The sequence below is a fragment of the Macaca mulatta genome, chromosome 9 (assembly GCF_049350105.2).
Source record: "Macaca mulatta isolate MMU2019108-1 chromosome 9, T2T-MMU8v2.0, whole genome shotgun sequence".
NCBI lineage: Eukaryota > Metazoa > Chordata > Mammalia > Primates > Cercopithecidae > Macaca > Macaca mulatta.
Genome location: NC_133414.1, coordinates 87,717,275 through 87,734,528, shown reverse-complemented (window position 1 = coordinate 87,734,528; position 17,254 = coordinate 87,717,275). Strand labels below are relative to the sequence as shown.

Sequence of the window (17,254 nt, the reverse complement as noted above, 5' to 3'; positions counted from 1 at the left end):
CCTGTTTTTACATTTTGACACTGCCTTCCATCATTTGTGGGGTGCACATCCCATTGAAAACACTGCCATGTTGGCTGGGCCTAGTGGCTTACCCTGTAATCCCAGCACTTTGGGAGGCTGAGGTGGGCAGATTGCTTGTACCTAGGAGTTTGAGACCAGCCTGGGCAACATGGTGATACACTATCTCTACTAAAAATAGAAAAAAATAGCCAGGTGCGGTGATGCACACCTGTAGTCCCATCTATACAGGAGGTTGAGGTGGGAAGATCATCTGAGTCCGGGAAGTCAAAGCTGCAGTAAGCCGTGATTGCATGAGACTCTGTCTCAAAACAAAACAGTATTGGGTTTATTATTCTTGAAATAATGTTCATCTGCCCTTGAAATGGATCCATACAACTCAATTCTGAAGTCACTGGGTTTTTTTCATTGAGAAGAGTAATTGCTGCAATCATTGCTGGCTGGCATTGTAGTGGGCGAGGCACCATGCATGGTCTGTGTTCACTGTTACAAGCATGCATTTTAATCGCTGGGAACATAACATCAGCCTTCCTTAAGCTCATTCCAACTTTCTTCAATGTGGTTGTCATTTGAAAGGCATAGGAATAACACCAGTCTAGACACTCTAACATGTGGCATGGAGCCATTATAGAAAGCCCCAAAGCAGCTTTATTAGGGAGACCATGGGAAGCTTGGGCTTGGTAGGACTAAGTCCTAGAGGGTGGAATTCATGGAGGATATGATTCTCGAATTTCTTTTACCATCCAATATTAAATTGGGCATGATCCAACTAGTATCACTACCTTCTGAAGAGCTATGGCATGGTTATTGTAGCATATTGTAAGAGTAGTTGCCCAGTGCCCAAGCCATAGGGCTTCTTCTCGTGTAGGAGGTTGACCCTTTGTGGAATGGCCACATATGTATTTTATAGGCCTGTTGCCTCTGAGAAAAGGAGAATGCTCACTCCAGTTTCTCAGGTGACTCCTTAGGAGCTAGGAATTCACTTAACCCAGGCAGGAGTGATCTTTCAGTATCTCCTCCGTGTTGGTGCGTCTCTGTGTCGATACATCTGTGTATGAAGGTGCACAGCCAGCTTGTTGAGATGAAGACAGCTGGACTAGCAGAGGCAGGCAGTTTGGTGGCTGAACTCAAATTGTGACACTAAACAGCTGTGTGCCATTGACGAGTCACTTAATCATTTAGCTCTGAACGTCAGTTTTGTCATCCATAAAATGAGATAAAATAATATATCTGTAGATATTTATTTTATTGTAATGGTTGAAATTAAAGCATTCAGAGTGCCTGGTATTAGTAAGAACGTAATGCATGGTGGTGGCAGTTAATATTATAATGCCTAATCAATATATATGAATGACCCGAATGAGGTTTCTCTACCTTCCCACCTTGCTTCTAACGCAGTCCCCTGAAATCCATGTAACTCCAGTTCAGGAAAGCTGTCATCTTTGAGCTGACTCTCTCACACTGACACACCTTTATGGGAGCCGAGCCATCACCTTGCTGTGTTCGGTACCACGTACCTTCCTTTCTTCTTTTCATTTAGGGTCATACACACTCTGGGACCACAGAGGGAGGTATCAGAATCCTATCAGTGGGCCTAAGAAACAACTCTCCCACCGCTTCCAGGGGCCAATGGAGAAAGCATTAAAGCCTTCAAAAAGTTTTCTTGTCCATCTGCTGCCTGTTGAGTAGGTAATGAAGCCCCTGTGAGCAGATCATTTTCCCAGAAAAGAGACATTTTATGGTGACACATGGATATATTTCATCGTTGTTAATAGTGGACTCCATACATTTTAGGTGTCTTAGCATAGAATACAGGTGATGCTAGTTAGACCTACTTCATTTTTAAAGTCTGTGGGGCAGTTTGGCTTTGGTGGCTCTTGGGCAGGGTGAGTCTTTCACACAGACTCTGTGTTGCACTCTGCTGCCATTTTGTTGGCTCAGATGGGCCCCGCTATAGGTTCGTTCTTCATGTCAGGGTGGCTTCTTAGTCCGTGGTTTGGAGCCCCAGACTTTGAGTTCACATGCTTGCCTGTGGGGAGGTGACACTGGAGGCCTCTTTCTCAGCTCTCTTGGTTATGGGGAGAGCTTGTCACACTCGGCACGCTATTTTTTTCTGCTCCACTGAAGTTCGCACTATAAAATGGAGATCTTCATCTGTGGCTCACATCTCTCTCAGATAGAGCTTAGCTGTTAAAAGAACAGGAACAAAGCATCACTGTAGCTAGTGTGCTCAACCAGGGTTATGCCCACCAAGGAAACATTCTCATTTCTCTGCTCATTTACATAGCACATTTGTGTCTTTGGCTGTTGGTTTGGTTCCCTACCCCCAAAAGCTCTTCTTCCACTTTTGTTATCATGGTCTAGCACCTGAGAGGTGAACAGTATGTGAGATTAGAAAAACTCTCTATGCTTATTGGAACTGTAACAAGCATGTGTACCTCATCTTCCGAAAGGAAAAACACACCTTCTATTGGCTCCATATTTGGTGAAAGATTCCTTCCCATACTTCACAGTGAGGTTGTATTTTCAATTTCTGGCTGCAAAGGGAAATGTCTGGCCAAGTCATAGAAATTTATCAAGCCTGCAATCAACTCAGAGGTGTAATGACTCCATTTGGGGTGAGATCAGGTCTGAAGTCCCAGTTGAACCAATATGTCATTTTGTTGTTACTACAAAAAAAGCCTAATAGTACTAGAGTAGTAGTACCCCTTTTTTTTTTTTGAGACAGAGTCTTACTCTGTCACCCAGGCTGGAGTGCAGTGGCACGATCTCGGCTCACTTTTACCTCTGCCACTAGGGTTCAAGTGATTCTCCTTCCTCAGCCTCCCGAGTGGCTGGGATTACAGGCACGCACCACCATGCCTGGCTAATTATTGTATTTTTAGTAGAGATGGGCTGGTCTCGAACTCCTGACCCCAAGTGATCCACCTGCCTCGGCCTGCCCAAAGTGCTGGGATTACAGGCATGAGCCACCACACCTGGCCAGTAGTGGCATCTTTGACCTGACATGCGCCAGTGTTATTTCCCTCTGCCCCTAGAAAATATTCTGCTCCAAGGACACCAGCAAACCTTTAGGTCTGGAATTTCTCACTGATTTGATACCATGAAAGTGCCTATGTAGTAACTGGGGTGACTTTGGGATTCAAATACAACCCTGAAGGTTCATCACTTCTTGCCCCCACTCTCTGGATTCAATCAGTTCCAGACATTATTGTAATACCACTTTTCAAGCTCTGTAAATAGATGGATTCTCATTTTTCCTATTAAGTACTGTTTGCTAAATATTTTGACCCAAAAGTTCGGTCATTCCATGCAAGCATTAATCAGTACAGGAGACATTAGTGGTTACTTGTTCAGATGAGGTTTGACATTATTTTTCCTCTGCTTCTGAGGGGAGGGAAGGGAATGTTGTGTAATAAAGATGAAGGGTCTTTTCTTCTTTTGTACAAAATGCAAATGATGAGGACATGTATGATATACACTTCTCTAATGCAAGGCTACTGCTTTTTGTTGAGAAAGAGAGGCAAGGCCCTGGAGGATTTTAGACTTTGTAAATATAAAATTATCTGCCTTAGTGTTTAAAAAAAATAATAATAAAAGGGAGAAAGAGTTGGCAGGTTGCCAGATTACTTACATTACAGTAATAGATTTGCTGACCCCTGACTTCTGCTGTAGAGAAATGTATTGAATTTTTCATAATATCAGATGAGGCAGATCTAAAAACCTAGTATACTGAGCACCATTATTTAACTTGAGATTTAGCAAAGCCGAAATCTTTTCAAACCAGCAATTTTATGTATGATGATAATTTAGTGGCTCAGATGCTAATAAATCAAGGTTATAATGCTATTGATTTGTTAATTTTAACTTGGGTTGATTTTTAAGTCCTTTTTTTTAGAAAGAAGAATGAGGAGGGGGAAAAGAAATCTTGCTTTTCACAGTGACTGAATTTAATAAGAATCTCCGTGATAGCAAAAGGCCCCCCTACTGTTTCTGCTTTGGGGTGGAAAATGTTATTCTTGTATTATTCCTAGGGAAAAATAAAATCCCATGCTGCTACAAATCTTATGCCTATGGAAAGATGTTATTTTTTAATACATAATGGCTTACCTATTTCAGATCCATTAAGGGCATCATAAATAAGCATTTTGCTAATCTGAAATGTGAAATCTGGATAATAATAAAGGCCCATTTATCTGTCCAGCTTTCAATCCCTAGACTAGATGTAGATCAGGAAGGGGAAATCTCTCTGGATTTTCTAATGAATATATTGCTTCTCTTCCCCATTACTTCCACCCACCTAAAAGCCAACCCCCATTTTTAGAGTTGCAGTCCATTGAAACTATTTCTCCTGTGTAATGAATTCTTGGGGGCTGGAGTGCATGTTTGCTTTTATCTGTACAGTTAGAAACTGATAAAATCTTTGCTGTGCTACAACTATTTGAGAAATAATCATCCTCAAGGCACAGGCATGGTGCGTTTTACTAAATTCTTTATATAATACAAACCTACTCAGCTTTCTACATAAGGCAATGTTGACCTAATCTAAGGCTAACCTGTGTTTAATGGTACCACATGTACACTGAACGTTTAAATGTTCAGAAAGCTATAATAGCTTTTGTCCTCTTGTACTGTAAAAACTTCTAATAATCATATGATAAGATCATATCCTGTGGGGTAATTGTGTTGTACCATGACAGGATAACTGAAAAAACATTCAGTGAAAATTGCACCAAACGGAAATCACTATATGAAGCAGCGATTGTGTGCCATGCGAGACCGTGCCCTGTTGTTCAAAGCTTAGCTGGTCATATTTCTACTTGCTTCCTTTTAGCTTCTGCCTTGCTTGTTTTATTTTAGGAGCCTTTTTTTTCCCCCAAGCCACTATAATTATCTTTCAATGATTTAGAAGGGGGGAAAAAAACACTCAACTGACCTTTACACATACATACACTCTCTCTCTCTCTCACACACACACACAGTCACACACTCTCGTATACTCTCTCTGGAAGCCTTGAACAAGCAGGGCTTGTGTTTGGATTCAGTTTTACCTTAGTCATGCCTCTTTCCAGATACAAGAAACATTTAATTCCAGATTTCCTGCTTCTGGCTTTAGGCCTTTGACCAGCAAAGTGAAATGTATTTTTTACTGCTGTCAGCCAGCCAGCTGCTGAGTTGAGTGAAGGGGAGAAAAGAAAAAAAAGGAAAGAAAACATGAAAAAAAAAAAAAAAAAAAAAAAGGAACTGAAATGAAAATGGTGCCCTGCTTTGTGAACTTGCAAAATTAGAAAAGGAAATTAAAGTCTCCTTAGCACCCATCTAGACAGCCAGGCTGGCCCAAGGCTCTCAGAACCCAGAGTGAGGGGTCCTTGCAGGGTCCATGGGGTGTCTCTTCTAGCCAGTTCTCTGCTTTCCCTCCTCCCCCTTCCCACACTCAGAGGTAATACTGTCATTCTTCTCAGTAAAGAGGGTCCCTCGTGGTGTCACCATCTCCATCAGAAAATGAAGTTGGGGGAAGGGTGGTACCAGCAAATTGCAATCATTGGAATACCCAGACTTCAGTGCTCTTTGAGTTCCCATGGCAACAAAACAAAAGTAAAACAAACCTATCTGTCCCAACAATAAAATATGTTTTCATTAAAGTCAATTTAAAATATCTTTTCAGTTTAAAATATTCAATGCATTTTGCTCCCGGACAAAAATCCCCAACCTGCCAATATTGAAGAGGATAAAGTCCCTGGCAGAACCAGGCAGAAAAAGGGAATTGGGGGGAATGTTGGGGACTTCACAGATGAGATAGAATAAATTCAAGTATGAACAGGATTGCTTTTTTCTCTCTTTTTCTGCTTAGTTATGCTTTTTATTATATAAACATTAACTGTAATATTACAGTGGGAAGCAGGTATTTGGCAGCCATATATTATTTTAGTAAGTCTGCATAGGGAGGGCAGTTTCCAGTTTTAGCAGCTGTAACATGTTTAAACTCAGTTTGTAATGGGATCTGAAGATCGCTATTCCGCATGGGCTCTGTTGATCTTCATGGCTGGCCAACTGCCAGATGTAGGGCTCCAAAGTAGTATTCACGCCTCCTTGCTCATACCTTGTCCAAGCATGCTCAGTAAATGAATTTTGTTTCTAATATGCTATAAATTGGGATCTGATTTTCCCATAATTTTATCGGTATTTTATTAAAGAGTAAAATATGAGGATCACAAATGTCCCCACATCTGTACTGTCAAACCTGAACAATCACGTATGGTTAAGAAGTTGAGATCCAAATAACATAGATAGAAACCAATTTTAGGATAGCACACCAATATCCAGACCAAGGAAGTTTTTGCCTGGGAATCTTAGTTTAAAAATAATGAGGATCTCCAATATTTCAACAGACTTACTATGTTTATAAGCCAAGTACATTTTCTTCATTGAGTCAACTTGTCTTATTTAAAACAAATTATGTTTGCTGTATTAAAGTTCATATTTTTAAGGCTGAGTCTTATATTAATCCCACAGTGAGTCATTAATCATACCAAATGCATTATAAAAACTTTAATCACTGAAGTTGAAACTGAGATTGTAATGCAATCCATCCCTTTTAATTACATCAGCTATTTTTCCCTTTCAGATAAAGAGCTGCATCGCAAAGGGAAAACAGATTAAAACTAGAGCTGTTTGATGTTTCTCTTTTTAGAGCAATTTTATGCAGTTTGTTTAAAAAGTTATATAATTAAAACGCTTGAAATTTTCAACCCTCTGGTTTTTGTGGCTTGCATAGTCTGTCTGCCTTCCTTCTCGCTGGGGCTGTTTTTTACTTAGCACCCTAAAACAGAACTCCTAGTGGAGTCCCCTGCCCCACTCAGAGCTGTGGGATAAGACTAAACTGTCCCTTGGCCATGCTGTGCTTGCCTGTCATTGACCTTTTTATCTTAGATGTTTCATCTCTGTCTTGACATGAATGAAGATAAAACCTTTTCAGATGGGCAGTACTAGGTTCAAATCTCACCTCTAACAAATGGTATGACTCTCAGGCAAACTGTTTAACCTTTTTTAGGTCTCAGTTGCCTCATATGTTAAAAAGAGAATAATAGTAATACGCCATAGGGATATTGTGGAGTTTACATAAAATCATCTTTAAATGTACCTGGCACATGGTAGTACCTATGAGAATATAAGCTTCATGAGCTCAGAAGCTTTGAATGTTTCGTTCACAGCTGTGTCTCAGTGTCTAGAACACTGCCGATAGTATGTGCTCAATAAATAGTTGTTGATGGACTGGTAAAGCAGCTAGCATTATTGTTGCAGTTTTGTTAGCACTTAGCCAGGTGCCATGGGGAGTGATGATGATATTGTTAATGTTAGATGCTTCCATTGGTATCTTGGTCTATAGACCCACAAAACCAAAAAGAGGTCTTACTGAGAAGTATTAAGTTACCAGGTACAGGCCATGCAAGGTGGCTCACGCCTGTAATCCCAGCACTTTGGGCAGCCGAGGCGGGCGGATCACGAGGTCAGAAGATGGAGACCATCCTGGCTAACACGGTGAAACCCCATCTCCCCTAAAAATACAAAAAAATTAGCCGGGCGTGGTGGCGGGCGCCTGTAGTCCCAGTTACTCAGGAGGCTGAGGCAGGAGAATGGCGTGAACCTGGGAGGCGGAGCTTGCAGTGAGCCGAGATTGCGCCACAGCACTCCAGCCTGAGCCCCTGAGCGAGACTCCGTCTCAAAAAAAAAAAAAAAAAAAGTTACCAGGTACTGATTTTGACCAAGGAAGCAGAACACTAAAGTGTGGAGTAAGTTTATAGAAGTATAGCAGTGTCATTGGAGATGAAGTCATTTAATAATTTGTTTATATTGAGAAAATAAAGTAAACCCCCATAGCATTGATGCTACTGGAATTACTCAACTGACCCATCATCTCTTCTGTTAACCTTTTAGATTAATCCTACCATATGAAAGGTTTATTAAAGGAGAAGAAGATAAGCCCCTGCCTCCAATCAAACCTCGGAAACAGGAGAACAGTTCACAGGAAAATGAGAATAAAGCAAAAGTATCTGGAACCAAACGCATCAAACATGAAATACCTAAAAGCAAGAAAGAAAAAGAAAATGCCCCAAAGCCCCAGGATGCCGCAGAGGTGAGTTGCTTTGCTCCGGAAGTACCTCTGGAAGACATGTGCTGCCTCGAGGTCCTTCTGGAGCCCTGAGTACACAGCTGTGTCCCTGCACAGTTGGACGGCTTGATGAAGAAGCCAAGAAATCTGAGCTTCACAGTTCGCCTCATAGTTCCCCAATTCCTGAAAACCTTTCAGCTTGCTGAGTTGAAATGCAGTGCCTAGTATTGAATGGGATAGCCCAGGAATAGATTCTAGAAAGATGCAAACATCCTGTAGAAAACTGATAGCAAATGCTCAGGCTCTGAGAGAGAAGGAGCCAGAGCTATACTAACATCAAAGAATTTTACTGTGAAAACATGGCTTCTTGGCCATTCCACAGTCAGTCTGTCTGAGGTGCTGGTGTGACTTTAAAACATATTTTGGGGCTGGACATGGTAGCTCACACCTGTAATGCTAGCACTCTGGGAGGCCAAGGCAGGTGGATTGCTTGAGCCCAGGAATTCGAGAAGAGCCTGGGCAACATGGTGAAACCCAATCTCTACAAACAAAGCTCAGGCCTGTAATCCCAGCATTTTGGGAGGCCAAGGTGGGCGGATCACAAGGTCAGGAGATGGAGACCATCCTGGCTAACACAGTGAAACCCCGTCTCTACTAAAAATACAAAAAATTAGCCGGGCATGGTGGCGGGCGCCTGTAGTCCCAGCTTCTCAGGAGGCTGAGGCAAGAGAATGGCGTGAAGCTGGGAGGCAGAGCTTGTAGTGAGCAGAGGTCGCACCACTGCACTCCAGCCTGGGCGACAGAGCGAGACCCCATCTCAAAAAAAAAAAAAAAAAACAAAAACAAATATTAGGCATGGTGGTGACCCGCTGTGGTCCCAGCTACTCGAGAGGCTGAGGTGGGAGGATAACCTGAGCCCTGGGAGGTAAAGGCTGCAGTGAGCTGTGATTATACCACTGCACTCTTGCCTAGGAGACAAGAGTAAGACCATGTCTCAAAAAAAATGGTTTGGGGATCTAGGAAAGAGGGACGTTGGAACCGTGGTGCTGTAGCTCTGCAAGACTCTCCTGAAAACTTTAGAGATGTGTTTGTCTCCCATAATTGATTTCTATGCAACAGCCTTGGGTTGAGACCAATTTAGGAAAATCTTAAGCATGGCCGGGGCATGGTGGCTCACGCTTGTAATCCCAGCACTTTGGGAGGCCGAGGCAGGCGGATCATGAGGTCAGGAGATCAAGAGCATCCTGGCTAATACAGTGAAACCCCGTCTTTACTAAAAATACAAAAAATTAGCTGGGCATGGTGGCGGGCACCGGTAGTCCCAGCTACTCGGGAGGCTGAGGCAGCGGAATGGCGTGAACCTGGGAGGCGGAGGTTGCAGTGACCCGAGATCTCGCCACTGAACTCCAGCCTGGGTGACAGTGCGAGATTGCATCTCAAAAAAAAAAAAAAAAAAGAAAAGAAAAAAAGAAAAATCTTAAGTGCATATTATTTATAGGGGAATTTTGAAATGGTTCCTCTGAAACCACTATTATTTTTCATATTAACAGGTAGTTTCTGAACTTTTTAAAACAAGCCCCAGCCACCCACAGCACCTAACAGCCTTTTGGTAGAAGCCATTACCACCAGCATACAGCCAGTCTTGTAGGCTGATCTGGGCTCTGTTTCAACATGAATAATAAAACACGTTGCTGCCCATAAAAAAAAAAAAAAAAAACACCTTAGCGGCATTTGGAGACAGTATGTTCTAGGATTCAACCCCAGAGGGAATTTTGGTGCTGATATTAAATACCCCCTAAAAAATCAGGTTTATAATGAACACATAAAAGGCTTCATAATTAAACACTGGTTTAAATCACACATGTACAACACGCACCAACCTCCCATCTAGACATCAACTTACCCAACTGACTCTTACGTAAGAAAATAGTATTGATACCAAGAGGAGAAATTTATGTTTTTTGTTTTTATTAACTTTCATAATTATTTTAAGCTCTAGTAACTAAAAAGGGGGAGGAGGAAGATGATGCAGATTTTTTTTTTTTTTTTTTTTTTGAGACAGAGTCTCTCTCTGTTGCCCAGGTTGGAGCGCAGTGGTGTGATCTCAGTTCACTGCAACCTCCGCCTCCCAGGTTCAAGTGATTCTCCTGCCTCAGCCTCCTGAGTAGCTAGGACTACAGGCATACGCCACCACGCCCTGCTAATATTGTTGTATCTTTAGTAGAGACGGCGTTTCACTATGTTGGGCAGGCTGGTCTCGAACTCCTAACCTCAAATGATCCACCTTCGTTGGCCTCCCAACGTGCTGGGATTACAGGTGTGAGCCACTGTCCCTGGCCAGATGATGCAGATTTCTCAACATCTGCAAACTTGGAACATAAATGGCCAAAAGCAAGGAAATTCCAAGTGCATGCTTACATTCCATTTTCCCTTGATACTTTTGGCCTGGTGATTTATTATAGGGTTTCAGATGAGTGTGTTCTATTAGCTGCCATATGTACACAAAGCACTAGGGGACAGACTGAGGACCAAGGGGATAGCTGACCCTTGAATGTCTCCACTTTGGGGATTCAGTTTGAAATGGTTGGTTTGTGAATGGTAGGAGGAATCCTTAGCCTATGCACTGAGCCTGTCAGCTTGGGAGATGACCATTCCCAAGAGTGGAGCCTTACTCACTGGAGTCCATAGAAACCCTTAAAGCTGTTAGGCTTTCTGTTTCCTATAGGCTACAACTGTTCCCTTCAGGGAGCTGTAAGTGTCTCAAGTTTCAAAGGTTGTCATGACGAGGTTATCTAAACCTCATGGAATCTTCCACTCTCTCCAAGGCTGACCTTGTAATACGAATCACTTCCCACCTGCAACATAGAACCATGTTATTAGCCAGGTGTATTTCTTCTCATTAACGCTATTTGAGGTTTTTGGTTTGGATTTTATTGTTTTCATTGCTTTTACTTTTTGGTGTTTTCAATATGAAGCAGTGAACTCAGTGGAGATAGAAAGGGTGATAAATTCCCTCTAGTTGAATCCACTATATTCAGATAATGGGATTGCAAGTTGCATGGTGGGAAGCTAACATTTAACATACTAAGCAGATCGTAAAATGTCTTCCTAGAAAAAAAGTCCTTTACTTTTTTCTTCCTAGCTTTCAAAGACTTCCTAAACCGGTTTTACAGCCCGAAGCATGGGACTGCAATATAACTGCAGGTCTACATCATAGAAACTTCAATGGGACTGAGTATCCCCCATTGCCCTGCCTCAGACTATAGCCCCATAAGAATATAACAATTAGAAGCAATTTGCCTTTTTCCCTTGCCATACTCATTTTTCTGTATTTTTATGTCATATATAAGCTCAAGAGACCAATGATGATTATTAATGTAGAACAAGAAATGATATTTGTACTGGAAAAGGCAGCTACTAGTACAAAAATAAAGAAAAATAATGATGATAAGCGAAGACTCTTAGGCATAACACATCCCTAAAATTCAGGAGTTTTTTTAAAGGATTTGAGGAAACACACCTATGAAATAGGTGTGATTTCTTAAAACTTTTGTTACCACGTATTCCTAAACCAGCATCCTCAATCTTACCCAAAGATGTTAATGTAGCAGACACTTCTCTCTCTCTCTCTTTCTCTCTTTCTTTCTTTCTTTTTCTTTCTTTCTTTCTTTCTTTCTTTGTTTTGAGAGAGTTTCACTCTTGTTGCCCAAACTGGAGTGCAATGGCGTGATCTCGGCTCACTGCATCCTCCACCTCTGGAGTTCAAGCGATTCTCCTGCCTCAGCCTCCTGAGTAGTTGAGATTACAGGCGCCCACCACCACGCCCAGCTAATTTTTGGTTTTTTACTAGAGATGAGGCTTCACTATGTGGACCAGGCTGGTCTTGAACTCCTGACCTCAGGTGATCCGCCCACCTCGGCCTCCCTAAGTGCTGAGATTACAGGCACCTCTTTTCTTAACAGAGAAGAACAAAGTTCAAGGGATGAGATGGAAAAAGGAGGGGAAAAAGACCAGCTCAGTACAACTGTTTTGTGACTGCTCTGCTAAGACATGTCAGGGCAGAATGACAGCAGTTTTGAAAGGGCTTGTCAGTCAGCTGGGTCACAGATAGAAAGTTAAAATGACCTCTTAAGGTCAAAGTTTACATGGCTACATAATGCAGATGGATCGAATTGGTACCCACAACTTCTGTCAGTAGGGTCACATAAGGAGTCTCATTGACTATAATTTATTTCATTGAACAGCAAAGCTATATTTGTGGTGGCACAGACTGTCTGAATTTTGACAACTTCATTTTGGGCTTTAATAGAAATGTAGTTTGCTTCAACCTAGAAGGACTTAGTCTCCTCTGTCCCTCAGGTAGACAGGCTGCCAAGAAATCTTCATACTTTGTCAATATTTTAGCATTATCTGCGTGTCATCTGGCCTGAGTAGAAATTATTAACACTTACGCATTGCTAATCTTCAGTACATCATATTGAATACATTGGGAAGGGGTTTGCCCTCTTAAAGAAAAGCAAGGAGTTGCAATAGGTTCATTGTTTGTTGTTAACATGGGGTTGGTTGAATTTTTGAAAGAGAAATGCTTTAAAAAAATCTTTCTCAGGAGTATCATAAAACACAACATGTAATTTAAAACCCATTTGGATAATTGACTGATTTGACAAGAAGACAACCTTAGAATTAAACTATATATTAGAATCAAGGAGTGATACGATTGTATACCATCAGTACATAACACTGCTATTTTGATAGGTGTCTCATAAGGGACTGAAGCGAATATGCATATTTCCCCTAATGTTTCTGTAATTTAGATTTCTTTGTTTAGAGCCATGATTGGGGAGTAATAAAGCTTTACAGAAACTTCATGAGCTGATTGACAAGCCTGTTTTCAAGTAAAACTGCTGTGTGGAATATTTCATTTCATAGCAAAACGTGTCAGTGTGTTTGGTTTTCTTCTGACTGTCTTTTGAAATATGTTACCAGGTTTCATCAGAGCAAGAAAAAGAACAAGAGACTTTAAGCCAGAAAAGCATCCCTGAGCCTATCCCAGCAGCAGACATGAAGAAAAAAATAGAAGGGTATCAGGAATTTTCAGCGAGGCCCCTGGCGTCCAGAGTAGACCCAGAGAAGGACAACGAAACAGACCAAGGTTCCAACAGTGAGAAGGTGGCAGAGGAGGCAGGAGAGAAGGGGCCCACACCTCCACTCCCAAGTGCTCCTCTGGCCCCTGAAAAAGATTCAGCCTTGGTCCCTGGGGCCAACAAACAGCCACTCACCTCTCCTAGTGCCCTGGTGGACTCAAAACAAGAATCCAAACTGTGTTGTTTTACAGAGAGCCCTGAAAATGAACCGCAAGAAGCATCCTTCCCCAGCTTCCCCACCACACAGCCACCGCTGGCAAACCAGAATGAGACGGAGGATGACAAACTGCCCGCCATGGCGGATTACATCGCCAACTGCACCGTGAAGGTGGACCAGCTGGGCAGTGACGACATCCATAATGCGCTCAAGCAGACCCCAAAGGTCCTTGTGGTCCAGTCGTTTGACATGTTCAAAGACAAAGACCTGACTGGGCCCATGAACGAGAACCATGGACTTAATTACACACCTCTGCTGTACTCTAGGGGCAACCCAGGCATCATGTCCCCGCTGGCCAAGAAAAAGCTTTTGTCCCAAGTAAGTGGGGCCAGCCTCTCCAGTAGCTACCCTTACGGCTCCCCACCCCCTTTGATCAGCAAAAAGAAACTGATTGCTAGGGATGACTTGTGTTCCAGTTTGTCCCAAGCCCACCATGGCCAAAGCACTGACCATATGGCGGTCAGCCGGCCATCGGTGATTCAGCACGTCCAGAGTTTCAGAAGCAAGCCCTCGGAAGAGAGAAAGACCATCAATGACATCTTTAAGCATGAGAAACTGAGTCGATCAGATCCCCACCGCTGCAACTTCTCCAAGCATCACCTTAACCCCCTTGCTGACTCCTACGTCCTGAAGCAAGAAATTCACGAGGGCAAGGATAAACTCCTAGAGAAAAGGGCCCTTCCCCATTCCCACATGCCTAGCTTCCTGGCCGACTTCTACTCGTCCCCTCATCTCCATAGCCTCTACAGACACACCGAGCACCATCTTCATAATGAACAGACATCCAAATACCCTTCCAGGGACATGTACAGGGAATCGGAAAACAGTTCTTTTCCTTCCCACAGACACCAAGAAAAACTCCATGTAAATTATCTCACGTCCCTGCACCTGCAAGACAAAAAGTCGGCGGCAGCAGAAGCCCCTACGGATGATCAGCCTACAGATCTGAGCCTTCCCAAGAACCCGCACAAACCTACCGGCAAGGTCCTGGGCCTGGCTCACTCCACCACAGGGCCCCAGGAGAGCAAAGGCGTCTCCCAGTTCCAGGTCTTAGGCAGCCAGAGTCGAGACTGTCACCCCAAAGCCTGTCGGGTATCACCCATGACCATGTCCGGCCCTAAAAAATATTCTGAATCACTTTCAAGATCAGGAAAACCTCACCATGTGAGACTGGAGAATTTCAGGAAGATGGAAGGCATGGTCCACCCAATCCTGCACCGGAAAATGAGCCCGCAGAACATTGGGGCGGCGCGGCCAATCAAGCGCAGCCTGGAGGATTTGGACCTTGTGATTGCAGGGAAAAAGGCCCGGGCAGTGTCCCCCTTAGACCCATCCAAGGAGGTCTCTGGGAAGGAGAAGGCCTCTGAGCAGGAGAGTGAAGGCAGCAAGGCAGCGCACGGTGGGCATTCCGGGGGCGCATCAGAAGGCCACAAGCTTCCCCTCTCCTCCCCTATCTTCCCAGGTCTGTATTCCGGGAGCCTGTGTAACTCGGGCCTCAACTCCAGGCTCCCGGCTGGGTATTCTCATTCTCTGCAGTACTTGAAAAACCAGACTGTGCTTTCTCCGCTCATGCAGCCCCTGGCTTTCCACTCGCTTGTGATGCAAAGAGGAATTTTTACATCACCGACAAATTCTCAGCAGCTGTACAGACACTTGGCTGCGGCTACACCTGTAGGAAGTTCATATGGGGACCTTTTGCATAACAGCATTTACCCTTTAGCTGCTATAAATCCTCAAGCTGCCTTTCCATCTTCCCAGCTGTCATCCGTGCACCCCAGTACAAAACTGTAGGCTCAGCTCTGCCCAGCAGTCCAAAGCGGCATGGCCAACAGAGCTTCACTCCTTACCCAGGAGTGCTGGCTTATAGAGTTAGAAGGCAGTATTTCTTCTAATCTGAGGCTACGGTCAGTCCCAGTTTTAGGGGCCCAAAGGGGAGGTGAACATGCCTGATTTTTGTGGGACAGCTCTAGCCTTGGCTGGTCAGTCTTGACTCCCTTCCAACACAGATGCCCAGGCACCTCCAGATCATTCACTTCGCACGTGGGCCTTGTGAAGGGATTTGTGAATATCCAGGAAGAACTTAGAGGACCCCATCTGAGTTCGGATGGTCAGGAAACAATCTGGGCAAATAAGAGGCAGGCATTTCAAAGGAACGGGCAAGGAAGACTGGCAAATAGATGCCAAGGGATGCCCCTCTTTTTCATAAAACTCTCCAAGGTTCAATCAATGCAATGTATAGTGAAACTTCAATAGATCTTTCATTTTGACACTATTAAACAATCCAGAGAAGTAAACACTGTTAAATTGACTGTATATATTTGCTTCTTAAAACTACCCGTATCACTGTTTGCTCACCTAATTTATATACAGGTAGTTCCATTTTCTCCCAGTTCCTTCTCGTCTCTTTTTTTTTTATTATTATTAAATGGTATTGCTTTTGTTTGCAGGTCTTTTTGTTTTTGTTTTGTTTTCGAGGCTGACTGACTGTCCTAGTTGTTGATGTGTGTTTGTAATTTTTCCACATCTTATTTTGAGCAGCTTTGGGTGGTAAAGTTATTGTTTACAAATTGAAGCAACTGATTCTAGTGGAACAAATGAAAAAGAAACAGTCAAGCACACAATAGTGCAAAGAACGTTCCTTTGTAGATCCGCAACTTAAGGATTTTGTTCCTCATAAATGGCATAGTTGAAAGAGCTTATACACTGCTTACCCAGCCAAATGCTTTGCTTTGAAGTATTGGGTTCTGTGAAAATATTGAGCGTTGTACTTACCTTATCTAGGCTGTGAAACTGTCCTACATACCAGAGGAATCATAAAAACAAAAACCTCACTGGCAGCAAGCTGCCGAATAACAACAGAGTCTAGAGGACATATTTGTGGGCTGCACAGATATTTTAGGAATTTCAGAAATTAGAACAGGAGCCAAAATGATTTACATTGGTGTTGGCACTGATTCCTTTAAATGATCTGGGAAAGGGGGTTGGGAAGAGGATGGAGCTCAACTGGCCAGAAGAGGAGCAGCTGCAGTCCTGATAGCTTCTCTAGCCTCGGTCTTTTGAGTAATAAGTAGTCACGTTGTTTTCATCCAGTTGGTTTCCTGTCATTCCCAAGAAGAATCTCCCAGGCCACATCTTTGAGGATAACTGACATACTGGATTAGCCTTTTCAAAAGAAAAGTCATCCTCTTTGGGTTTATGGGGTGTGAGTTTTGTGTGTGCACACACACAAACTTGTAAGGTGGTTTGGGTCATGTTTTTAACCACCTGGCAACACAGTCCACTTTCTGGTTTCTTTTATTGTTGGAAGTAAATGGTCAAGCTGCTCAGGCAGTGAAAAGATGTGGAGAATGTCCGTTGTCATTCTTGCCACTGTATTCCATTTGCTACCGAGATGTAACATGAAGGTGGACACATTTTCTAACTGTATTAATTAAAAGTCAATGGATACAGAGAGTGGATTTTCTCCCCAAGTCCCATCCCTGCTGAAGACCGCTTGGATGAACTCCCCAGCCCACTGTGCCCCTCCCGCAACACTACCAGTAGACTTTAGAACCATAGCTAACTAAGTCTTTTACCTCTGAGATACTTAATTCTGGGAAAATTGATGACAATTTTCAACTTCTAAATAGGTAACTTGACTGCAAAATAATCAAAACTGATAACAATGAAACTGCGGCTCTTAAACAAAGCCATGCATGCCGTGCATTTGTATTGAAATGTCTCCATGATATGAAGCCAAATATTCAATGTAACATACTTAATATC

General features: G+C 43.0%; 1 protein-coding gene across 6 annotated transcripts in view; it reads left to right on the top strand.

Moving 5' to 3' along the window:
• ARID5B (AT-rich interaction domain 5B) overlaps positions 1 to 15,935 on the top strand; it is a 189,929-nt gene extending 173,994 nt beyond the window's left edge. For all 6 annotated transcript variants that reach the window (XM_028826603.2, XM_001093968.5, XM_028826602.2 and 3 more), the window contains 2 exons: positions 7,954 to 8,152; positions 13,115 to 15,935. In XM_028826603.2, coding sequence (XP_028682436.2) covers positions 7,954 to 8,152; positions 13,115 to 15,280 — 2,365 coding nt within the window. In that variant the 3' untranslated portion in view covers positions 15,281 to 15,935. The remainder of the gene's footprint in view (positions 1 to 7,953; positions 8,153 to 13,114) is intronic.
• Positions 15,936 to 17,254: the final 1,319 nt, after the last annotated feature.